Below are 26,164 nucleotides of genomic sequence, written 5' to 3'. Positions count from 1 at the left end.
TCAGGCTACAACTTTTAATACAGCTTTCTGGAACGGAACATCTTTTTCTTCCAAACCCTGAAACCCTGACTGAAGCTAATACAATAAGACAGGCAACCTTGTAAGCGCTATTACCATCAAATAAAAAAAAACAATTACAAGTGTTAAGTGTTGGTTTTGAGGAATGAGCTAACTAACCCCGTCCTCTTCTCCCCTGAATTTCCCTTTCTCTCTTTTCCTCCTATATTTAGGTGGAGGCAGCTCCATGGCTGGGCATGCTAGGCATGCTGCCAACCATAGCGGCTGTGCCAGCCAGACCTGAGGTTCCTCCCATACCAGGAGGACTGTGCTTGGTAGGTGAGGTCATGTCGGCTCCGCGCCCCTGACCTGGCCCTAGGGTCTGGGGGGTGTGGTGGGCATGCTGCAAGGCATGACGCTCCAGCAAGGTGCGGTGGGTGAATGCCCGGTGGCAAACATTGCACTGGAAGGTGCGCTCGGCACGGTGAGTGCGCATGTGCACGTTGAGGGAACTTTTCTGTGTGAAGCGCTTGCCGCACATAGTGCACTGGAAGGCCCTAACACCAGTATGCACTACCATGTGTTTGAGGAGGTAGTCCCGCAGGGAGAAGGAGCGCCAGCAGATGGAGCACTGATGAGGTTTTTGACCTACAAAGGCAGGTAGAGCAAAGCTCAGACAGAAGTAAAAATCATTTCTACTTTAAGTTCTCATACCTTGAACTTTCCCATTTTACTTTTTATTTTGTCACATTACAGCCACAAACATCAGTATTTTTTAAATTCCAGCTTCAATCATTTACTAATAATACTGGTGACCAAGGTGCTTAACAAAATCAACATATAAAAAACATAAAGAGAGATAAAAGATAAAAAAAAAAACAAGTTAAAAACAAGGTAGGTGAAGCCAGAAGTGTCATTACATTTTAAGTCTGCGTGAATAAAAAAAAAACTCTTAAACTTTGAACAAAAAAGTAATGGTTCATTTATAGACCAAAGATTAGTGGAAGTTGTTTCCAGAGACAAACTGCAGCCACTGAAAAAGCTCGGTCAATCCAATGTATGTTCTTCGTGCGTAAAAATGAGTAAATGTTGACTGTCTGTCTGACCTCAAGGACCTGGTGTGAATGGAATAGATCAACACAAAGTTTAAATGTTTAAATGGAAGGAAAGAGATACATGGTTTTAATATATTTTTTTTTTTTACAAAATAAGTAACATACAATCTTAAAAGCGGGGCATGTATTTTTATACAAAAAGATCAAATCAAAGTAACTGTCTGCAGAAGTCACCTAATATGTTAATCGAATCCACCTGTATGTAACTGAATGTTTCTGGCCTTATTAGAGAACAAGCTGCACCATGAAGAACAAGCACACAACAGACAGGTCAGGGAGGAAGTTGTGGAAATGTTTAAGGCAGGGTTATAAAATAATATCCAACTCATAGTCCAGGCAAGGACAGCATTAATCAGAAAAGCAACCAAGAGGTGCATAATAACTTTAGTAGAGCTTCAGAAATCCATGGCTCCAGTAGGAGAATCTATCAACTACTATTTATTCTCTCAACAAATCTGGCCTTTAATGGCCAGAACAAAGCCATAAGATCCCCTGTTTGCCACAAGCCATGTGGAAGACACAGGCAGTATGCAGGTAATGGTGCTTTGGTTGGACTAAATGCACATCATATATAAGAAAGATGCTGTTTACAGATACTTTCTATCCAATATGAGACTCTTAAGAAAACTTAGCTATTTTGCTAACATGAATGGGCACAAATTTCACTGTCTAGATATGCAGAACAGGTAAAAACAAACCCCAAAAGACTTGCAGCTGTAGAAGCAGTGAAAGATGGTTCTACAGTATTTATTCAAAGGGACGAACACAAATGAATGCCACACTTTTCAGATTTCTATTCATAAAAAATCTTGAAAATCTTGTATTCCCTTCTTTCCTTTTCACAATGTTGCATTTCTGTCCAATAAGTATATTGAAATTTGTGGTGTTATGTGACAAAATGTGAAAATATTTGCAAGGCTCCATAGAATTAGTGGGTGCCCAATGCTGGTCTGACCTGAAGTGACCTACAGTGACACACCAATTTGTTTCCATTGAAATGTTAAATACCAACTAAAGAAAAGCATAGTTACATTAGAAGAAAAAAAAAAACAAAAAAAAAAACACTCACCCGAGTGGATAAACATGTGCTTGCTGTAGTTCTTCCTGGAACGTAAAGATTTGCCACAGTGTGTGCAGTCAAACGAGGTCTCAGATCCCTGGGAGGAAGGAGAAGGCCCTGCTGAACAGGAGGATGCTGAAGAAGTGGGGACAGGGGTCATTGGTGCTGGGGGAGGAGCCTGCTGTGAGGGCTCTGTTCCCGCCATGCTGTCAATCCCTCCCATGGTTCCTCCCACATAGAATGGAGGAGGCTGTGAGTGGCTCACTGGGTACTGGAAAAGAAGCTGTGAAGGAGGAGCATAATATGAATAGATCATCTCAGGTACGGTTTACCTTGCACATGAATCTCCTGCAGGGTTGCATACAAGCATAACTCATCACAAACTAAGTGCCTTGTTCCCTAAAGACAAACATCTACCGTATCCAGAAGACATGCAAAAACATGTTCACTGACTGATGTCTTCCAACGGGAGACAGTAGAAGCAACAGCTACACATCCATGGTGCTCACAGGTATCCACAAGTACTGTTCATTTTCATACCTGCTCCAACAACCATCTTTATCAACCATATTTTTAAAATTTTAAAACTTTCATATATTTAAGTTCTTAGCACAAGTAGAATGGCATGTGACACAAGGCACTGACCTGGTTGTTAATAGACTGCGAGGATGGAGGTGGAGTCAGCGGCTTGTTGACCCTTCCTCTGGGGTTAAAAGCCATGGCTTGAGGAGGTTCACTCTGAGGCCAGAAACTCTCTGAGAAGACTCCGTGTTCATCATAGAAATCCTAAAATCCACATAAAAAGCCCATTTAAATTCTAAAAAGAAATTAAAAAGTTTGATGGTTTTTATATTTTAGTTTCAGCTCATGGATTAAAACACATTTGCAGTATTTACAGCTTCCTCCCTGACTTGTCTGCTGTATTCCCTGGTCTTCATGATGCTGTTTGTTCACTAATGTTCTCAAACAAACCTCTGACGCCTTCAGAGAACAGCTTATACTGAGAGTAAATTTCATACAGAGGGACTATATTTAGTACACAGGTGATGTCTGATGAAATTTGGTTGTATTGGATAGTATTTAGGGGCATCAGAGTAAAGGAGGCTGAACACAAATGCCCTGGGGCTGTAACGATTCGTCAAATGACTCGAATGATTCGATAAAAAAAAAAAAATCCTTGAGGCAAAATGTCTTACCTTGATTCTCCATTTATTTCATATAACTATATTTTTCTACCGCTTAATGTCACATGTCTGCAGGGAAGGTTACTGCGGTTGCACAGCATGCCTCTGTTTACATTAGCTTTGATCAAGAGAAAAAGAAGATAATGAACTGAAAACTTGGGGAAAAACACATAAGTTATGAGCTTAGGTCTCTATAAAAAAAAAGAGAGAAGCAAACAGGCTCTACAACAAACCAAGTTAGCTAAGCATAACAGCACGACCCGAGCATTAACGATGCAGACGGATGTATTTCTGAAGAGTTTCCACATCAAAGACATCATTCGCTGAGTCTGCGGTGAACCCTGTGGACCTAAACTTCATCTGATTACTCGAGGTCTTATTCAAAAGATGACTCGAGTACTGAAATATTCTATAGTTCCAACCCTAAAGTGCCTGCCACACATTTCAGATATTTATTTTGTAAAGAATTTTGAAACCCATGTATTTGTTTCATTCCACTTCACAGCTATGCACTAGTCTGTGTTTGTGAAAGGTTTGAGGTATATGAATGCTTTTGTAAGGCCCTGAATAATACCATCTCTTACTTTACTCAGCCCTTCAACACGTTCTAAACGGTAGTGGATAGGAGCAACTAAATATCAAAATATATACTACCAGTCGTTTTAGACACACTTTGTCATTTAATGTTTCTTCTTCATAACAACTTACATTGTAGATTCTCACTGAAGGCATCAAAACCGTGAATGAACACATGGAATTATGTAATAAACAAAAATGTGTGAAATGACTTTATATTTTAGATTCTTAAAAATAGCCACCCTATACTTCGATTACTGCTTTGTACTCTTGGCATTCTCTAAAAAAGCTTCATGAGGTGGTCACCGGAAATGGATTTCCTGAAAGAACTTCCCAGAGGTTCACCGAGAGACAGCCAAAGGTTAATAGTTCAGTCATTACAGCAAAGGCCGGCTACTTTAAGGAATCTCATATATAAAACATATTCAAAGTTCTTTGACAATTTTTTGTTTGCTACATAATTCCATTTGGGTCCAGTTTTGATGTCTTCAGTGAGAATCTACGCATACAATGTAAATAGTCATGAAAATAAAGAAACTCAATGAATGAGAAAGTGTGTGTAAAATTCTTAACCGGTACTTTATCTTAAACAGAATCTGTCTCAACCAGGTTAAACTTGTTCAATTTCCTTTAGAACATAAAAATCTGACATGTTCCTTTCAGGAACCGCCGCCATGATAAAAATAAAATAATCCTGTTTCAAATTCCAGTGTTTTATGTAGAATTATTTTGTATTTGGACTTAATTTTTATTTAAATTGTAATTAAGGGTTTCAATTTGCTGTTTTGGTACATTTAAGGTAAGACTGACATTTTTTCAGAGCCCCACAAAGATCAGAAAGCAAATGAACTCCCTAATGTGGTGTGTCTGATCGTTAGGGTGACTGCTGCTGGATTTCAGACAGCAAGCAGGCTTAGGTACTAAAGTGTTTGTTGTTTATAGGTTTTCAGAAACAAACCAACATATTCTGTTTGAATAAGGATATGTTTGTTTAGAACAACAAGGGACAGCTGCTTATCACAGCTGTTAGCTAAAGCATTAGATGAAAAAATATGTATTTTTCTGTTTACATCAATGAAAACATAAAAAAAATAGAAATGTAATAATAAAAAGAAATAAAAACAACTTTTAAAAAAAACACTAAATAAACAACTTACTTACAGATTGGATATTTAAATTTAGAACAAAAATGTAATAATAATAAACAAAATTCAGCAGGCTCTGTGATGCTCCTTATTATATTCTAATTAAATATATACAGGCAAAGTAAAACGTTTCTTTAAGTTTCATTTACCAATAATTATATTAAATGTAGTTTAAAAGAAAGAAAAAAGGAAACTAACTCAACACATTTAACACTGAACATCATAACTAAAAAATGCAATATTTATAACAAGTGATTTTTTCCTCCATTGAGCAAAGTTCTTAGACATTATGTGGAGGTTGTCCTGCTTTCATCATGGCTTTAGAGTCTTAAGATAAGATGACAGTAAATATGGTGCATGTGTGACAGGACACTCAGGTTTACTCTTACATGCACCAATGACGACGTTGACAAAAACAACGTGCACAATGTGATCGAACCAATCATGGAGTGAAACTTTCAACACAGAAGTGACATCAAACGTGCTGACTGCTTTATGGTTTTAAAAATTATATATAAAATATATATAATTTGGGATTAATAAAATATTTTTGAATTGAATTTGAAATTGAATAACAATTAAAAAAATGACTGCAGCTCACCTACAATTGGGAAACAGTCATTTCTGAATGTAGTCTTTTAACACTACAAATGCAACTCTCTGTAATGCTTTAACATGTTATGCAATAATACAGAAAAACAGCCAGACAGGTCTTTGGTCAAAGGATACATGGAAAATTCATCAGAACTGGATATCTCCCTTAGAAAATTCACTTGTATTCTTGGGACATTCACCAAAGTGAACAAACCCCCCCCCCCCCCCCCCCCCCCCCCAAAAAAAAGACCGATTCTATGACCGCCTTTTTAAACAAAGGCACGTTTGGGCAAATACCTCTGACATTCTTTTTTTTTTTACCGTGTCCTGTCCACCAGAGTAGCGCTCAGAATTGTTGTCTGAGTGCCAAGAAATTGCCCAACAGATTTACTTTCACAAGCGGAGCATCACAGGTGATGCTTTAAAACTCTGCTTGATATTTATAAAAGAAACTTTATTATAAACTTCTTTGGGAATATTTCAATTGTTACGGGCATGGAGACTGAAATGAAAAGGAAAAAAGAAGCTTGAAAAAAAGAGAGATGGGGGGAAAAAGGGGAGAAAAGGAGGAAAGAGTGGAGGAGAGAAAGAAGGATGAAGAGAAAACAAGATTACACCCTGCTTGCTTATACACCTGCAGCTGTTTTTTTTGTTTTTTTTTAACAAAATAGTACACAGTAATTATGAATGTAAAATGTACTTAGTGAGAGGTGTAGCCCAAAATAGAACATCTGTGTATCTGTCAACACCTGAAGCTTAACACCTGTGAGTATGAGTGTGGACGCGCTTTTGTATACAAGATTTCTCCACAAAAATATGCAATAGCGAGTGTGAGGACCCACAGACCTGCCCCATGGTCCCTGGACGGACACTGAGGAGATCCGAGCCACAGATATCCAAAGGCCCCCCAAAGCACAGGAACCCCAGGAGAACCATCCCCGGGACTACCGCAACCCCCCCAGAGAAGAGCAGTGTAGAGTCCCAGGGGAACCACCCAGCAGAGACATTGCAGAAGCCCCGGGGAGCCGCAGCGACGATCCCACAGGCCCCGCCGGCAGCCGTCCACTCCCGAGCAGATCCAGCCATGGACCCAGAGACCCAAGACCCTGGGACACACCACCCCCCAAGCAGAGGCCCGACAGAGCCCAGGGGGCCAGGCCCCGGCAAGCAGCCACCAGGAGTGAGCCAGCACACACCAAAGCACCCGGCCCCGGACACAGAGAACCACAAGTACACCAGCGGGCAGATACTCCAACCACCGGCAGGTAGTGTGGCGGGGAGGAAATAGGCCCCCCCTAATATGGGGGCCTAAGTTGATACAGGAGAGGGAGCAGTCCAAGACCCAACCTGTCGCAAAAAAAAACAGGCACACAGTCACAATCACCCACTCCCACCCTCATGCATACACATAAAATCACTCGCACCCAACGTAAAGACAAACGACAATGCACGTCATACACTCACTCACACTCCCCATGCATACTCTATACTCCCAGGTCCAGGTGCCAGTACCCCCTAGGGGCAACCAGCCCCTGGACCCAGGAGGTGGTCCCCGTCCCTCCTTGGGCAGAGACAGGCAAACAGCGTCAGCACCGCCCAGACCCGGGTGACCCCGGCCCGGCCCCCGAACCCAGTCCCCAACAACCCCCATCCACCTCCAGAGAGGGGGCTATGTACAAAAGAGGGGTCCACATGGCTCATACCAGCCCGCCAACCGGAGGCGCCCCAGGACGGAGCAGTCCCGACCACCCAATGAGCTCCGATCCCAACCCCATGAGTCTCCCACCCCCAGTGAACCCCGACATGAACCTCCCCACAGGGACACCCCCAACAAGGACACCAATATCGAACACATGCCCCCGAACCCAAACGCCACGAATCCCCTCCCCCACAGGTGAATTCCATGGCCGAGAAGCCGATGAAGCTGACATTCTAATTTAGACACACATTTTGTTTTGGATATGTGGGGTTCTGGGCAGCAGTTATCAGCCATCAATATTTTACCTGCAGAAGCCAGGTGGCTGAATGGAATCTCTTTTGAAGAAGAGATTTGTTCACACATGAGCTTTTGAGCAGTTAGTCAGGACAGCTCTAAAGCAGATTTATAGTCATCTTGCACATTTTACCACTTTTATACAAACTGTTATTTATATAGAACTATATGGTAATTTACATAAATTATTTAAGTCCATTTCCTGTAAAAATAATCAATGGACTCCATGTTAACAACCCCCAAGTGCAAACATGATGACGGTTTAAAGGTTAATCAAATAGCTCCTTCATAAAGAACTGCAACATTATTGCAACAGAAGCTGTATTAAAACAGTAGAAGTCAGTGTCGGTCCTGACTCCTCTGGAACTAGCTGTTAGCTTTACCCTCCAGGACCAACTAATCTGGATCTATAGTCAGAGAAGACACCAGAAGGGTTATCTACTGCAGGTAAGATATTAAGTGCTTTTACTGTTCTAACAGAACCTTACTTTACAAAATCTGAACTGGACCTGTATTTTTATCCAACTTAAATCAAGGCTGCACGATATTAGGAAAACATGTTGTAATGGAAATTCTTGCAGTAAGCATTCCAAAGTGTATGACCTTTAGGTTACCTCACTCCTCAGAACATCTGTGTTAGTGAAGGAAGCTGTAAAAGGCATTATTAGAAGTTTAATAGTTAAAACTCATGCTTTAAGGGTGATATCTCGGGAAGGACAGATGGGTTCCTAGATAACTTTGTCACCTCTGAACCCGAGAAGGGTCTAGGGTCATAAAACACAGACTCTTTGAAGTTGAGATAACACTGTCATGTTTGGTATAAATACTGTGTGTAAATGGTGTTCGTGGCTCTGTTTCACTGACTAACCTCAGTGACAGGGTCTTCAAACGCTGAATGCCTTTGAATAAAACTTATAAAGAAAAAGTCCGGATTTCCTCTTGTTATGAGTCAACTTCTACCCACTTTGATAAGGAAATTCCACTACAATTTTAGGATCACGAACAGGATCTAACGTGCCAGAGGAGACCGCAGGACGGGACACGGACGCCTGGCCAGCCTGGAGACGTTGTCCTCAGTCCACTTCCATATTACAGAGGGGAGTTCTGGTGCCCGCCTGCGGCTTCTGGCCGATTGGATCCGAACTGTTTGTCTTCAAATATATCTGGGTGAGAAGTTGCTCTGTATGATATAATGCATATTATTTTTATTACACATTAACCATCATCTCCTAACTAATTAATTAGGTTCCAGAGTTGCGAGAGGGAGGAAATCAGCTGAGGGCCAGGTCACCCTGTAAGGAAACAGGGAGGTTCTTATTGGTAACAATGGGATAAAGCAGAACACAGGGCTTTGCTGGTGGTTTTTAGCAATTTTCCACACCTCATAAAGGAGAAAAGCCAGTGGGCAGACGTGCCGCTGAACGGGTAAAAAGGAAAAAAAATGGTTCCGGAACCTTGAGGCATCAGGGGTGTCTCCTTCTTCATACTCTGATTTATAAAATAATGAAAGGAAACAGTGGGGATGATTGTGTTAAATGTGCTTTAATTTGGAAGATAACATTGGTTTTTTACAGTGTGGAAGTTTAAGTGTAAATAAGTTAAAAAAACGTTTAAACTTTCCTGAAGGAAGTTTCGTTTGTCTTAAATACTGCAATCAGTCGGAAAAGAAGGTAAAAAGTGAAAAGGGACATTAGAGAGTCGAAAAGAAAGTTGTTTTAGAAAGGAGTATAGTTCATGTTGTGGAAGGGAGTGACAGGCAGGTGGACAACTGACTGACTGACTGATAATATTTCTTTGTGCAAAATCTGAACCTATACTAAACTTTTTCTTCTGCCTCTCTCACACACACATACACACATATATGGGATTTGACTTCAACATCTGCGTTTTTGAGTCTGGATTTTAGAAACCTGCCCTTCTCCATGGCTACTATACCAGAGACGCTTCTCCAGCACGGCCTGAAAGAGAGACAGCCTGTCTGCCTGCTGCTGCAAATCACAGTGTGAGTTTCCACCAGAACGAAACTCAGAAGAAGTCTGGCCCCACTGGAGATGGACAACGATCCATGCTGTTTGCCAGAGCCAGAAGAGCGATACACTGGATTTATATTGAAAGCACATCAGAAGAGAAACAGGCAGGAGCAAAGTTCTTTGTCCCTCCTGGAGAAGTTAAAGTGGACAATGAAGGATTGAATGTCCCACCATCAGACCTGGGAAGGGCCTGGTTATTTTTTGGACTGATAGAGGACTGTGTGCCTGACAGTCTGACTCTGGAGCGATTTAGAAATTGATGGGGGTAATGTACAAACACACACACACATTTGCATAAATCTTTTCCTTTTTTCTGTAATGAAGAACGCTTATTAAACGCTGCTCATGTGACGCTTGCTTGACGTTGACAGATATAGCGGGTTAAAATATTATTTTAGGGTTAGAAAAGTATCTTCAAAAGGGTGATAACTTAACTCATTTGATACTTTGCGGTTAATTCTTTTAGAGAAACAAGTTCTCTTTCGTCGTGGAATATTCAGGGTCAAGTATTCTAGTTATTAAAAGTTATTAAAAGCAGAGGAAGTTACAACATCTCCAAAACTCAGCAGTAACCATGTGTTTCTATGTTATTCTCAGGACAGATCTCATGAAGGAGCATTTTTAAAACCCAGCACATGCGTAAAACTTGATGGGTTTCTCCTTCAGGCATTATTTTCTGTTGTCAGAGTTTGTATCCCATAAATCTAATGGGTAGAGACCTCATTAAAACAGACTTAGTTTTACTGCAGATGGTCTTCATACGGTCTCTGACACAGTACTTACAGTTTGGTGCAGTTTATGTCCGCAAGTGCTAACTGACGCTTATGGAAAGTACAAATTCATTGTTTTTCACAGCAGCTGCTGGGATGAGTTTATATTAGGTTTTTCTTCCCTCTTCTGATTCATGCAGCGTGTTGATTTACACTGTACCTTATATCAGGTCCTAAAAAAAAACTATGAAAGGCTTGGTTCTGCAGGTTCTTTTTTCCTCCCTTTGGAGAAGGAAAGAGAAACCTGATCAGTTCTGTGTTGCATAGGAGTCTTAAAACACTTGTTGTTTTCTGAGATATCACCAGCTAAAACTTTTAAAACTTTTGAGAGTAATTGGTTTTGTTAAACACATTTTCCTTGGTAAAACAAACCTTTAAAATGAGAATGGAAAAAATTGGGTTATTTTTGAAGGTAAGAAAGATTCTGATTGGACAGTGGTACCACACAAAATTAAACTAATCTCATGCTTCCTAAAAGCATGAAAAGGCCTTCAGAACCGTGGAGTTATTTTCCATCACAGTACCAAGTTTTTTAAGCATGCTTTTTCTTTATTTTAAAACAGATCTGTGTTTTTGTTTTGTTTTTTGTTTTTTTAGCATAATGTTTGTCTGACGCTTCTTATGAACTGGGTTAGGAGCAAATATGATCTGAGGTCAATTAGGAGCTGTGAACTAATAATTTTAAATCTGATTATTGTCCAAGCAGAAATAATACACCAACAGGTCTGGGGATATTTAGCCAATCCTTCAATCTCTGCAGAAAGTTAACACCATTGTTCAATGCAGTAGTACTCAACTTGTGGTTCCTGGACTCCTGAAGCCCGTGAGCAATAGATTTTGGGTCCATAAAATTATAATATTTAATTAAAGGTAAACCGATTACCTTTTAAAATAGATCTAAGCCAATGATGAGTTCCAGTCATTTGGTGGCTTTGAAATGCAATAATACTCAAAATTTCAACTCTGGGGGACACAGATTGGGGTTGAAGAGTTTAGTTTTGGAACCAAGGTTAGGATTTTTATAACAGAATCAAGACAAGTAAAATCCTTCATTTTAGGAAAAGAAAAGAAATAAAGGCCCTCTCAACACTAAAGAGGATGGACGGATCAAACTCAAGTCTCCTTGTTTGATTTCTTAGGGTTTAAAGATTAAAAGAATACATACGAGTACAAAGGTACACAAGGTAATTTCAGATTACTAAGACATAAAATATTGGAACATTTATCAGCATTTGGATTATTAAAGATGGGTTCTAGTAATAAGTTTCTCCCCAACTCTCAAAATTTAAATAGCCAAATTAAAGAAAATGAGGTTTGTTCTCCTTTGGAAACACTATGTGGGAAAAAGTCCAGTTTGGAGACAAGCTTCTTATCTTAATTTCTGATTAAGTGAAACACTGCAGTTTTGTTTAGTTTGGGTATAACATAAAAATGTCAACGCCGACTTTTCTAATTTCCCCTCGGGGATCAATAAAGTATATTTGAATTTGAATTGAATTAAAATACTTCTTTGCATTTAACCTGAAATTCTGCAATACAGCTGCAATCAAATTGAGCCAAACAAAAAGAGAATTATAACAATAACTCTCAGGATTGTAGTTATTATTACAGAGTTACTGTACAAAGAATTAGCAAAAGGTTTCAGCATCAGTAAATTTGGATTAATTTAAGAGAAAACTGTTGCTGTGCTTCTAAATGCTTTGAGATCTCTTTGGACTATGTGCACTCATTTTTAAAAAAAGGATCCTGACGATTGTCATAACAAAATTGATCAATTAAAGCATTAAAAGATATGGCTGAGAAAACATATTCTGAAAAGAGATTGTTAAAAATTTCTTTGAATTCTTGAAGCTTCAAATTTAGCCATTTGTCTGTCTTTGATGTTTTGTCTTTGTTTTGATGGAATGAATGTTTGTTATATATGTTGCATGAAACAATAATCCATGTTTAGAATAATGTTTCTAAATCCCAGATTGATTAAAACTTTGAGTTTTCAGGAGAGTTAAGAAGCAGCTTGTTTCTGAGGTAGGTGCATGTTAATAGCTAAGCAGTTTAAGTTACACTAATGTGGGATGGGATGAAGAAACTGTGGGTCCGCCCATAGGCTGCCCATCAGAGGTTAGTTCTGCCTGACTCCGCCCACCTACCAGCTTGGTTCACACCTTTGCTGTCATGGTAACGCTCAGCACCTCCCTTCCTGAGTTTTAACACTGTTTAAGAGACAATAGAATCAAAATGCTTGTAGTGATTGTCGCCTTAAAAACATGTTTTTTTTTGGATGTAGCATGACTTTTAGATTTTGTGTTTTACTATTAAAAGGTTAATGAAATAGTTTAAACTAGTTTGAAGAATTAGTTTTGCATACAGAATCATTGGTGATTTATTAGATTGAAAGTTTCCCTGGTGCCATTAAGCTAGCTGACAGTTCAAGATGTGCCAAAAGTAAGGAATATATTTTTGATAAAGAATCTGAGTCATGACTTTATATTTGGTGGGAATTATTTATTAGATTCAATTTGTAGAGTTTATGCATCTGAATTACATTAGATGTCCATTAATCTAATACTCATCTTCATACAAGACAAATCAGGATGATATGTGACTAATTTCTAAGTGATACATTGATTAACTGAATAACTAAAGTTTGTGTATTGTTGTTAATGGAACTGAATTGCAGTTAAAAACATCTGGATTTTATTTATGTTGCTTTCGTTAAATTCATAGTGACACATAGTTATGTCAGAATTCATTTCTTTGGTTCTAGGTTATGTGATCTTGGTTACTAGAACATTTTTGTACAAACTTTTTGCTGGATTGTCGCATGGGTTGGACCCTGCGCCAGAAGAGGGGAATGTCAGAATAAAGTAACATGGGGTTCCAAAAGTTTTAGCACTCATGGGAAAAAGGGTAGCTCAGACCTCCCGTGAGGACTTAGTGACAATGAGAGAGAGACGTTGTACTTTGTTATATAAATGGTGCATAGCTCCCTAAGACCACATTATGAAAACCTCTCTGAAATTATGGTGTTGATTTTTTGTGAAATTTTACATCTCCACAGATTAGACCATTTTTGAAATTCTTTTTGGGTATTCTGAAACTATGAAATGTTGACCTGTAATCAGACCTTCCTCAAACATCATGTCACATTTTTGATATTCAGAATATTTAGCTGATGGTCATTGCTAGTATATCAGGTGAAGTCAGAAGATCAATTCTTTGGATGTTGTTGGATGTTTTAATGAAGTTCATGTAGTTAAGCACTTAGGCTTGAGAATGGGACTTTGAATTGAAAATTAGCCAAGTGTTGTGAAGGCCCTGTTCTCACTTATATGAGATTGAGACAAAGGACATAGGCAAATCTCAGTCCTTTTGAAGTGCTGTGTAGCAGGTCTCCTAATTTGGGCATGGGGATATTGCCAAGATCATTTTCTTCCACATCTTTGTGTGAAGGTAGGATGTTGTTTTACTGTCAAAATCTGTCCACTGTGTTTTCTCAAGTTTCACAGACGGTGAAGGCTGCATTACCAGAAACAGCCACTTCAACCCTCCAGTCCTTTATTCTTGGCGACTGGATTCTGATCAGAGAATCTAGGAGAAAACATAGGAAGTCCAGGTGCTGGAATGGCCCATATCAGATCCTACTAGACACCCAGGACAGCTGCAGGAAAGCTCCAGCTCCTCCAGCTTCATCTGGCTTCCAGGACACAAGTCATCTTCCAACTGGATCATCCACGGCCTGAAAGGTGTGAGGACAGCGGACCACCACAAGACAAGGAACTGTAAGCTGATCACTGGCGAGTGATTGAAGAGGTGGTTGAAGAACACTGTTCTTACAAGGGCACAATAATCTCTTGGGCAGTGCAACATTATTTCAGAATCTACTTAAGGCCATCGCATTGCCTGAAAGTTAGAAATCATAAGGTCATTTGCCTCACTGCACACACACCACAGTGAGAGACACATTAAGAAACATACAGGGAAGACCTCTACACATTGCACATAACCTTTCTCTGGATGATGGACTGGCGACGTCTGCAACAGAGAGACAGTCAAACATGCGCCATGATGCTTATTCTCCTTAATTTCTTAACATTTGGTGGCTACTAGGGGCTCCTTTGCCTGGACAGTGAGGATCAGCCAAATTCTTTTCTCCCACTTTGACAGTGAAACTGACTCTGAGGAGGAAATCTCGGATGCTTTTATCTAACTTTCATGTTTATTGCTTGATATCTAACATTATGGTATTATTACAAATTTGAATGTGTTCATTTCCACCGTTGTTTAGTTGGACTATGGAAGCCTAACTTCCAGCAGGTTAGAGTTCCTGTTTCTAAATATATTTCTAGAGGAGCTTCCTACGACCGCCCACCTGTACCAGACTGGTAACAGGGCAGCTTGAAGCGCAGAAGCCACTCAGGAGAGGCAGCAGGATTTTTGAGTTTTGTTTATGATTTGTTTTCTTTGAGAAATAAAACTGTTTGCTTTCAGTACCAGAAGAAAGGACATTCCACTTCAAGGTCACGATGCAGTTATATGGAAGATGGTCTGTTCTGATGCTAATGATTGGTATTGCAAGTCTTTTTATTACTCTTGTGTTCATTTGGAAAAGGTGCAGCAAAGATAATGTAAGGCTAATCTGAGGAATTATGATAATATCTGGTGGCAACTGATGCATCAAACTGTGAGGAAGATAAGAAATGACAGTTGCTATGTTTGTTGTTTGATTCCACATGCTATTAATGATCAACCATTTTTAGTACCTGTTCCTATTGATACTACTTTCTTTCCAGATAGGCAACGTAACCAGCTGGTGGAGGTCATTTTTCCTTGGGTGAGGAATATACTGTTAGGGAAAGCAGAAATGTTAGTAGATTTTCTAGTGAGACTAATTTAACATGTGCGTCTACGGGAACTCTTTATGGATTTCGGGGTAATAGAAATCCGATTAAAGGTCCAGATATTTGTATTACACAGGAGGAAAGTAGACCTTATTTCCTTGGGAAGACAATAGGTTGCGAACCTATTATATCTGTTTTATGTGTTTTAATCAACAGACATAAATTTGAGTCATGTCCTATCAGAACTGCTGCTTATACTATTTCAGGATCTTTGGTCCCAGATCCCTTTGTGTTAACTCTTAATCTTACTGCTTTATCTGAGGAAGGTTTCACTGTTCTAACTACGGAACAGCAGGCTATAAGAACGATGAGTTTGCAAAATAAACAGGCTTTGGATTATCTGTTAGCTGAGAGGGGTGATGGTTTTGAATTATTTTCCTTTAGTTGTGATTATCTTATAATCAGAAGAAAGGAGTTGTAATGGAAATTATTTTATTAAGTGTTCCAAAGTGTATGACCTTTAGGTTACCTCACTCCTCAGAACATCTGTGTTAGAGGAGGAAGCTGTAAAAGCCATTATCAGAAGTTTAATAGTTAAAACTCATGCTTTAAGGGTGATGCCTCGGGAAGGACAGACGGGTTCCTAGATAACTTTGTCACTTCTGAACCCGAGAAGGGTCTAGGGTCATAAAACACAGACTCTTTGAAGTTGAGATAACACCGTCATGTTTGGTATAAATACTGTGTGTAAATGTTGATCGTGACTCTGTTTCACTGACTAACCTCAGTGACAGGGTCTTCAAACGCTGAAATGCCTTTGAATAAAATTTATAAAGACAAAGTCCGGATTTTCTCTTGTTATGAGTCAACTTCTACCCACTTTGATAAGAAAATTCCACAACAATGTGATAATGTTAGTGAATAAATCAATAATCGTATGACTTAAAAAAAAATTAACAAAACATGTATAGGTGTTCATGTCTTTCTGGTTTGGGTCCACAGCAAACATTGACCTCATAACGAGACCGAACTACTGGAAAAAATGTTATTCATTATTTTCATCTTAACAAGGTTTCATTTTAAAAAATGCTTCTCGCCAGCATCGGCTGTTCTGAAAATGAAACAGCTTAGTTGTAGTTTCTTAATGACTTTCCCTCCTTCCCACCTGTTTGCCTTTTGAAACACATTTTATGCCACATTAAAAATATCCCCAAACATTTTACAGGCATAGAGAGCCTGGATGTGTAGTATTCAAACTGTTAGCTAATACTTATTGCAGTCCAGGCAGTTCTTTGTAGAATACATATTCATAACAGTGATGTTGTGATAACAATAATTTAGCAATATATAGTGCAGATCTACTTGAACTCTGTATAATCATCAAAAAGAAGCAAGTGGAAAAGCTCTTCTGTTAATGACACCAGAACTGGCCCAAAAGAAGGAGAAAGCCAGCCTGTTAAAGGTTTGTCACCCACATAGTATGAATGCAAACTGTATAGATAAATCCTGTTTGTGTGCTCTCCATCCATTTCTCCTTCTAATTATCCTGTAATTATGCATGTGAAGCTAATTATCAGCCCATTTATCACGGCTGTGCAAATACTCATTTTTATCACCTTCGGCTCCAAACGATTACAAAATCATAAGTAAAAAAAGTATATAATTAATATTATTATTATTTAAGCATATTCCACTTTGAATGCTTGGCTTTTATAGTGTTTCCCAACTGATGCAAGGTTCCTTCTTTTCCAAAGACTGAACCCACATGCAGTGTTGTTTGGAAAAGCGAATGCAAGTAAAGACGGCAGAAAGTCCTACAGGCGGTTTTAAACGAACCATGGAATAGTTGGGCATGAAATGACCAAAACTGGAAAGGTACTACATGAGCAAGGGAAGAATTATAAACATCAATGCCATCAACTGCAGCAGCATTTAGCACACAAAAAAAAAAAGGTGTTCACTCAACACCTTGTATTCTACGTCACTGACCCTGGTTAAAAACATATGTTGAACAGAGATGGATGATTTTCTTCTTAATTTGTGCGGAACTAGAGGTAAGCACCCCCAGGTGCTATTGCTAAGAGAAGAAATGAGAAAGTTTGCAATTCCCTGTACCAGAGATACCAGAAAGAGAGAGATATCAGAGAGAAACCAGAGAGAGAGAGAGACCAGAGAGAGAGAGAGATATCAGAGAGAGAGAAACCAGAGAGAGAGAGAGATATCAGAGAGAGAGACCAGAGAGAGAGAGAGATATCAGAGAGAGAGAAACCAGAGAGAGAGAGAGATATCAGAGAGAGAGACCAGAGAGAGAGAGAGACCAGAGAGAGAGAGATATCAGAGAGAGAGACCAGAGAGAGAGAAAGATATCAGAGAGAGAGACCAGAGAGAGAGAAAGATATCAGAGAGAGATTCCAGAGATAGACAGAAAGAGAGAGATATCAGAGAGAAACCAGAGAGAGAGAGAGAGATCAGAGAGAGATATCAGAGAGAGAGAAACCAGAGAGAGAGAGAGATATCAGAGAGAGAGAGAGACCAGAGAGAGAGAGAGATATCAGAGAGAGATAGAGACCAGAGAGAGAGATATCAGAGAGAGATAGAGACCAGAGAGAGAGATATCAGAGAGAGAGAAACCAGAGAGAGAGAGAGATATCAGAGAGAGAGAGAGACCAGAGAGAGAGAGAGATATCAGAGAGAAACCAGAGAGAGAGAGAGAGATCAGAGAGAGATAGAGACCAGAGAGAGAGATATCAGAGAGAGAGAAACCAGAGAGAGAGAGAGATATCAGAGAGAGAGAGAGACCAGAGAGAGAGAGAGATATCAGAGAGAAACCAGAGAGAGAGAGAGAGATCAGAGAGAGATAGAGACCAGAGAGAGAGATATCAGAGAGAGAGAAACCAGAGAGAGAGAGAGATATCAGAGAGAGAGAGAGACCAGAGAGAGAGAGAGATATCAGAGAGAGATAGAGACCAGAGAGAGAGATATCAGAGAGAGAGAAACCAGAGAGAGAGAGAGATATCAGAGAGAGAGAGAGACCAGAGAGAGAGAGAGATATCAGAGAGAGATAGAGACCAGAGAGAGAGATATCAGAGAGAGATAGAGACCAGAGAGAGAGATATCAGAGAGAGAGAAACCAGAGAGAGAGAGAGATATCAGAGAGAGAGAGAGACCAGAGAGAGAGAGAGATATCAGAGAGAGATAGAGACCAGAGAGAGAGATATCAGAGAGAGATAGAGATCAGAGAGAGAGATATCAGAGAGAGAGAAACCAGAGAGAGAGAGAGATATCAGAGAGAGAGAGAGACCAGAGAGAGAGAGAGATATCAGAGAGAAACCAGAGAGAGAGAGAGAGATCAGAGAGAGATAGAGACCAGAGAGAGAGATATCAGAGAGAGAGAAACCAGAGAGAGAGAGAGATATCAGAGAGAGAGAGAGACCAGAGAGAGAGAGAGATATCAGAGAGAGATAGAGACCAGAGAGAGAGATATCAGAGAGAGATAGAGACCAGAGAGAGAGATATCAGAGAGAGAGAAACCAGAGAGAGAGAGAGATATCAGAGAGAGAGAGAGACCAGAGAGAGAGATATCAGAGAGAGAGAAACCAGAGAGAGAGAGAGATATCAGAGAGAGATAGAGACCAGAGAGAGAGATATCAGAGAGAGAGAAACCAGAGAGAGAGAGAGATATCAGAGAGAGAGAGAGACCAGAGAGAGAGAGAGATATCAGAGAGAAACCAGAGAGAGAGAGAGAGATCAGAGAGAGAGATATCAGAGAGAGAGAAACCAGAGAGAGAGAGAGATATCAGAGAGAGAGAGAGACCAGAGAGAGAGAGAGATATCAGAGAGAAACCAGAGAGAGAGAGAGAGATCAGAGAGAGATAGAGACCAGAGAGAGAGATATCAGAGAGAGAGAAACCAGAGAGAGAGAGAGATATCAGAGAGAGAGAGAGACCAGAGAGAGAGAGAGATCAGAGAGAGATAGAGACCAGAGAGAGAGATATCAGAGAGAGAGAGAGACCAGAGAGAGAGAGAGATATCAGAGAGAGATAGAGACCAGAGAGAGAGAGAGATATCAGAGAGAGAGAGAGACCAGAGAGAGAGAGAGATATCAGAGAGAGAGAGAGACCAGAGAGAGAGAGATATCAGAGAGAGATAGAGACCAGAGAGAGAGAGAGATATCAGAGAGAGAGAAACCAGAGAGAGAGAGAGATATCAGAGAGAGAGACCAGAGAGAGAGAGAGATATCAGAGAGAGAGAGATATCAGAGAGAGAGACCAGAGAGAGAGAGATATCAGAGAGCGAGACCAGAGAGAGAGAAAGATATCAGAGAGAGAGACCAGAGAGAGAGAAAGATATCAGAGAGAGATTCCAGAGATAGACAGAAAGAAAGAGAAAGACATAGAGACAGAGAGAAAGAGAGATACAGGAGAGAGAAATACCAGAAAAAGAGAGAGAGACCAAACAGAAACAGCGATACCAGAGAGACATAGAGAGAGATACTAGAGAGAGAGAAAGAGAGAGAGACCGGAGAAAGATACCAGAGAGAGAGAGAGGGAGGACAACAGTGCGGTCAAATGGAGTATAGCAAAGTAGTTTCTTTTTTAAGCTTTTAACCTCAGCCCACTGCTTTGAAACCACTGGTTATTATCAACAGAGTTTTCTAATTTAAGATGCAGAAGACAGTTTAGAATGTGAACTCCAAAAATGATGTTTTTGTTGTAACACAGTAGTCAGCCACTGTTTTATAGTGTACCTGCCTCTCACTCAATCACCTCTGTAGATAGAAACCCGGCCCCCTGCATCCCTGACAAGAAATAAGCGGGGAAAGAGAAGGGATTGATGGATGTTCTTGTGTCTTCTTATACTATCATATTACAGAGAAACTGTAATCACTTAAAGTCGGTAACGGCAACTGGCCCCAAAACTCTGATTTGTGCATCTCCAGACAGAACATAACAGGTATTTCCATTATTTCATAGGGTACTTTACTGGCCAATTTGCAATATAAATATTAAAATTTGCTTTAAAAGATCTTAGGGAATATAGTTCAAGGAGCATATAGATGAGTAAAAAAAAAAAACTTTGTGTCTTTATAAGGCAACAGCTGCAACCCAGCAAGCCCTGTCTTGTAAAAGAGAAAAGGAAAACTGCCCAAAAGCGAAAATTGTGATCACTGACGATGTGGCGGCTTGGGCACATTAGTTCATTTCTAATTAAGACTTGGTCTGCAGTGCTTCATAGAAAACCGAGAAGGCAAAGCTCACCCCTTTTGACAGAGTGGCAGATGTTCTTTGTGTAGTCTGCAGTGGTCAGCACCATGTACTATAAATAATAAGATCCTTGAAAAAACAAGTAAAAACAAAAGGTCTTTTTATGTATGTTTCCTCAATATCCAAACTCAGTGTTTTAAATGCAGAAAGCATAGCCTAAGTGGTATTCTCATTCATATAGCAGATGTTGAATTATTAAAATGTTCAATAGGGGTGAGCTATAAATCTTCAGTTTGGATTTTTATATGGCAATATGACATTCCCTAAACTCTTTGTTGTAATCCTTCTGTTATGTTGGTTTTAACTGCTGAATTTCCTTTTTGGAATTAACATACCTGCCCAAAGCTGGCCATGGAGTCCTGGCCACCCTCTGGCTCTTGGTCTCGTCTCCCATCCTCCAAGGAATAGATGGTCCCATCGGAGTCCTGCACACCTTCATCTTTAACCACCACTCCCTCTCCTCCCAGCACCTGAAAAGAGGAAGGTCCGTGTCAATTCTGCAACTGATGACAGAGCAAAAAGGCAGCAAAAAGTCTGTGAGAACACTACACTGTCCAGGCTACAGCCCCTTCAGGCAGCTTCTAATAAGGGCAATCACTTACGGCTAATATGCAGAAGTCCATAGATTATCAAGGCAGTTGCTGCTGGAGTTGAGACAACAGATTCAATTGTGCAAAGTGCAGAAACATCTCAGCGATATACGCCAATGCAGTGTGAGAAGAGGGAAAAGCATATAAAGAAAGCAAAGGAAAATGTTGCAGCTCTGCATGCCTGAAAGCTGTAACCATAGCAACCCTTTCCCTTATCCCCCTACCTGGAGTCTTAGCGGCTGCCTCTGCTTGCGGCTGTGGCTCGCCCCCCTGTCTCTGTCTCCATCTCTTCCCCGCTCTCTACCGTCCAAGTCCTCCTCTTCGCTGTATCTGTCCATCCCTACAAGGTCATCGGAGAGGTCAGTTGTGTTGCCACGGAGGCTGTCCCTGCTGACGCTGTCAACGCTGCCCACACCAGAGCTGCAGCCGGCCGAGAGGTTTCCAGTGCTACTAGTGCTGGCTCCATTGGCAGTTTGTGCCAACAGGTCTCGGAGCTTGTACCTTACATCCTGAGTACAACTGGAGGTCTGCTTCATGAGGACTGGACCAGTGCCTGGGGCCATCCCGTCATCGCCACATATGGAGCCGGGCACCATGTCCCCCAACGCCATCAGACTAATAGTGCTACTTTGATCCATGGCACCTGGGCCACTCTCACTGACACTAACACTGGTACCAACTAACCCCCCACCCATGTTACTAGCCCCACATTCTGTCATGAAATTAGAGAAGTTTGCGAAACCTCCAACCCCACCCGAACTACTAACAGAGCAGCTCCCACTGTTGCCGGTCTCTCTACCCTTGCCCATACCACGTTCTTCTTGTTTTGGGTGAACTCCTCCAAGCATCCCCCCTCCAACTCCTGTTCCTGCAGCTGCTGCTGCGGCTGCTGCTGCGGCTGCTGCTGCACTCGCCGCCTCTGCCGCCGCCTTCCTCTGAGAGATGATCTGGGTACACTCATCAATGACCGTCTTGATCTGCAAGATGCTGGCAGCTGTTAGGATGCAGAGGGCCTGCGACTGCAGAACCACCAGGGAGCCACTGTACATGAAATCAACAAGCTGCTTCACAGTTTCCGCGGGCACCAGTGGCGGCACGGATATCTCAGAGTGACCCAGCAGAAGCTTGTCCTGAAAAAAAGGGCTGCCGGCTGCCAGGACACAGGCATGGGCTCTCAGGGAGGCATCATGTATCCGAACGGTCACATCACAGAAGAGGCCCTCACGCCGCTGTGTTCGCAGGGCCTCCAGCACTGACTGGCTGGAGTTGTGCAGATGAATATAGTGCACGGTCTCTGTGCCGGACACCATGGCGGGGGGTGGAGAATTGCTTGGGACGGGGTGGGGGTGGGGGAGGGGGGTTAGGTGCCTTGGGTTTTGCGTCAGTTTGAGGTATGAGGAGGACAGAGAGGGAAACAGCGGTATACAGGCCACAGTGCGGCCACTTCGGCTCAAAACGTCATGAGTTTGATGGAGGCTTTCAAACTGCTTCTGTGTTTATGTGTAGGAGGAGGAGCTGACTGTTAATGTGAAGGGTGGCAGCACTGTCCGGTGGTTGTCCCAAACAGCTTCACTGCATCTGGAAAATCTATTAGAACACAATTATAATTGATATCAACGCATAAAATGCAGATTAATGAGTGTTTACAGGTCAGAAAAAAAAAAAACACGATATCATGCTTGTGCTACCTGCTTTTGTTATAGTTTTTACAGATCATCTTTGCATCTTTGAACCACAAAAGTGGTTCACAAGCCCTCTTATGTGATAGACAACTGTGGCCAACGGAGTTAACCCTTTAATAATATAATCATTTTTTTAAGGACTCCAAACTCTAGGTTATGTATCAAAGAAAACACCATCATGTACAAAATCCAAACAGTGGACTTAAAATAGTCACTGACTTACATTGCGTACACTGATTTGTCTCATTTTCTGGCAGATTACTGCAGATGCACCTGAAGGTGAAAGAGGTTAACACCTGTGCAGCTATGGGTTAATCATCAAATTAGTCGCGTGCATCCTCGCGAACACCTGTTTCGGACAAATGACACCACGTGCTTTGCGAGAGTCCGGCGGCTCTAAGGGTCAACATACTTGGCCGTTCCGCACAGCGGGTGGCCGGTGCCAAAATGCACGGGAAACATTCGAATGTTAGCTCTGCAAAAGAAGGCTTGAGGAGTGAGGTAGTAGTTTGTAACAAATGACAACCCGTAATTAATGCAGTTTGAGGAGGTCTTGTCTGTCAGAGGTATTAATAACTGGCAAAGTCAGCACCAGGACTGAGCAAACAGGTTATCGGTAACGGGCTAACATAAGCTAGCGTTAGCTGTTGACATTAGCCGTATAGTTCTGTCACGGAAATTTGTTCGACGTGCTAAAAATCTATACGCAAACCTTAATTTAATATTTATTATAACAAACATAGAATTATTAGACATAGAATCAGAAATGGCACCTTACCTAGTATCACCAAACGACCTGCTAAAACCTGCTCCCACGCTCTAACCAATGCTAACGAAGCTAGACTGTTAGCCCAAAGACACAACTAGTAAAGTTAGCATGCCAACGGCTAACGCAGACTGCGTTTTCATGTTCGAAGCGTGTTAACAACACACACGAGTTCAGTATATTCAAGATGTCATCGCGTGTTGTTAAATCCCAACTACTCACCGGTGAAATAGACGGTGACAGTTCGGCGCTTGTTAGTTTGGTGTCAGATGGATGCAGCAGGAAGCCCTCATGTAACGCACCCAGTCTGGTTAGAGCTCAAACAAACGCACTCAGACATACACAACCCTAGCTTCACACAGGCACACTCAGAGAGCCACAGGAATGGAGTTTTCTCTCGAGTAACGTACACTAAACCACCCAGAGAAGTGTTTTTTATGCACATAAAAAAAACATACAGACTCTCGTTCTGCACAAAGTGGGGCAAATACCTCTTTCACAAAGCCACATACCACAAACTGAGATAAGAGTGCCCGGAGATGCAAACAAACACACCTATACACCCACACACTTAAAGCATACCTGAAAGACAAGCAAAACGCATGGTCTTTCGTTCTATGTCTGAATAAAATAAAGCTTATTGTGCAGTGTATTGGTGCACTATATGCTGATTATATAATGTATTAAGGTTTAAATACAAAACATTCCTTAAAACCATCAACGAACCATCGCTGAAATTTAAAGCATGGGTTTCTGTTTGAGTCCTAAGGGCATACAAAGGTTGAAAGGGTGTTTGTGTTGTAAAAGGCAATTTGAACAGAAGATTATCCTCTATAAATCTTACCTTTAGTACAGGTAAACTCAACACAGTCTGCCTTCTGAGTTTTACATTGGCTGGTATGACATTATCATTAAAAAAAATACAGCAGTTTCACAGAATCAAGGCAAATGAAAACAAAAATGTGATGTGTGTTTTATTACAAATACAGAAGCAACAATTATTCCAGATGCTGCTAACATTATTACGCTAATATCTCTTATTTTGATGTCGAAACATACTTAAGCAATGATGATGAATAAGTCCCTAATTTATAAGATTGTAAATTTGAAGTGTTTAATATTTAGGAGTTTATATCTTTTGCATGTAGCACTCTGTATAGAGTAGCATGACTATAACAGGTTGATATTAGCTGGTTAGTCAAGCTGTATGCCAGCTTTCATTTGGATGCTTAATGGACATGTGGCTAGTAGCTTGGCAGCTATAGTTTTAAAACAGTAGTACTTTAAGACTGATAGGTGCCACTCTTTTCTTTTCCATTTCCTCACTATTTTTTGCGACTGGTAATATTTTCAAGCTGTCAATTTTGTCTTTCTTGTAAGCAAAGGAACCATATAGGACCCTTCCTTCTGCTAGCTGAAAGTCACCTTCCTGCAACTTGTGGAGGCATCCCAGTTCCAAGACACCTGAATCAAATGACTGAGTTACATTTGGAGACCCCTGCTTCAATCTGTAGGAACATGTGGCCTTGAAACTTAACTTTTCAGAACCTTGGTATACCTCGATACCTGAAAACATGCCATGCATACTGCTAAATCAGTCTATTCTTTTATGCTTATTTAGAAAGTACACAGATATAATGAATAGAATAGAGTAGTCTTTATTGTCATAGTACTGGGGGGGTACAACGAAATTGAGTGCCAAATGTGAGGCCTTGTTTACACGACAATCTGTTGAAAACGTTTTAATTACAATCTCTGTTCACACGCAACAGTAGATATGAAGATAGTGTAATTTCCCTGCCACTCTACTAGTGGGCACTATGTTTTAAAGCTTAACGTGCAAACACTTCCTACATACAAAGCATTGGAGAAAATGAGCACTTTGTTAGAGAACAAATTCTAGATTCAAAAGAGTCAGCATCATAAGTACTCTGGAATCTGCCATTGTTATTGTTGATATCTTCTTCTGTGGGGTTAAACTGGTCTGGAACCATTATGTTGTGCTCGTGCTCGTTAATTTCTACTGATTTCAATCATACTGTGTATGAGCCAGGGCTTCCCTATATGAAAGATTCAATTTTGTTCCGTCTACATGACAACAGAGACCTGGACGTTCATATTAAATAGAGAAATACCTAATGTAATATATCTGAAGACTTCCCAACTAGATATTATCGGTTATTGTACAATTAAAAAAAACAACTTGGAAAGTTTTTATATTTATGAGTGTGTTTGCAAGTACAGCTCCTACTCTTTCGTTTCCCACTGTGGCCCTGAAAACTTCCTTTAAGGGTTAGAAAGCCAGGACCCTTTACCATCCTCCTACACCACAGAAACTACTGGGAACCCCTACCTCTTTGAAATGGGGGGTTAGGAGCTAGTGATGAGAGACAGGTGATGAAATAGGATTCAGGCCAAGTTTAATTCAACATTCCATATAGAAACCGAAAGGAGAATCCATCAGTATGGTCTATGTCCAAGATGACATCCTTAAGCTGGGTACAATATCCTGAACTAAAAATTTTGGGGTGTAACCATTGGTATTAATGGCATGTTTTTT

At 40.7% G+C, this 26,164-nt stretch overlaps 1 protein-coding gene across 3 annotated transcripts; it reads right to left on the bottom strand.

Moving 5' to 3' along the window:
• zbtb45 (zinc finger and BTB domain containing 45) lies at positions 1-24,066 on the bottom strand. 3 transcript variants are annotated; one of them, XM_047366994.1, is made up of 6 exons: positions 23,827-24,066; positions 21,381-22,743; positions 20,902-21,036; positions 2,818-2,958; positions 2,182-2,455; positions 1-645 (listed from the first exon to the last, which is right to left on the bottom strand). In XM_047366994.1, the coding sequence occupies exons 2-6, from the start codon at positions 22,464-22,466 to the stop codon at positions 227-229; spliced, it is 2,055 nt and encodes a 684-aa protein (XP_047222950.1). In that variant the 5' UTR covers positions 22,467-22,743; positions 23,827-24,066; the 3' UTR covers positions 1-226. The 3 variants fall into 3 exon arrangements, with proteins under 3 accessions (XP_047222950.1, XP_047222951.1, XP_047222952.1); XM_047366995.1 differs by lacking the exon at positions 23,827-24,066 and adding an exon at positions 23,617-23,759; XM_047366996.1 differs by lacking the exon at positions 23,827-24,066 and adding an exon at positions 23,062-23,541.
• Positions 24,067-26,164: the final 2,098 nt, after the last annotated feature.

This window comes from Girardinichthys multiradiatus, chromosome 5, assembly GCF_021462225.1.
Source record: "Girardinichthys multiradiatus isolate DD_20200921_A chromosome 5, DD_fGirMul_XY1, whole genome shotgun sequence".
Lineage (NCBI taxonomy): Eukaryota > Metazoa > Chordata > Actinopteri > Cyprinodontiformes > Goodeidae > Girardinichthys > Girardinichthys multiradiatus.
Note: the sequence above shows the minus strand (reverse complement) of the source record. Positions and strands in the feature narration are given on the sequence as shown.

Bases quoted from the DNA above. Each gene is read 5' to 3' on its own strand.
- zbtb45 (XM_047366994.1), bottom strand. From the start codon at position 22,466: ATGGTGTCCGGCACAGAGACCGTGCACTATATTCATCTGCACAACTCC. The intron at 21,037-21,380 runs GTAGGGGGATAA...TCCTCTTTTCAG, and splicing joins GGCAGCCGCTAAGACTCCAG to GTGCTGGGAGGAGAGGGAGT. The intron at 646-2,181 runs GTGAGTGTTTTT...CTGCCTTTGTAG, and splicing joins GCACATGTTTATCCACTCGG to GTCAAAAACCTCATCAGTGC.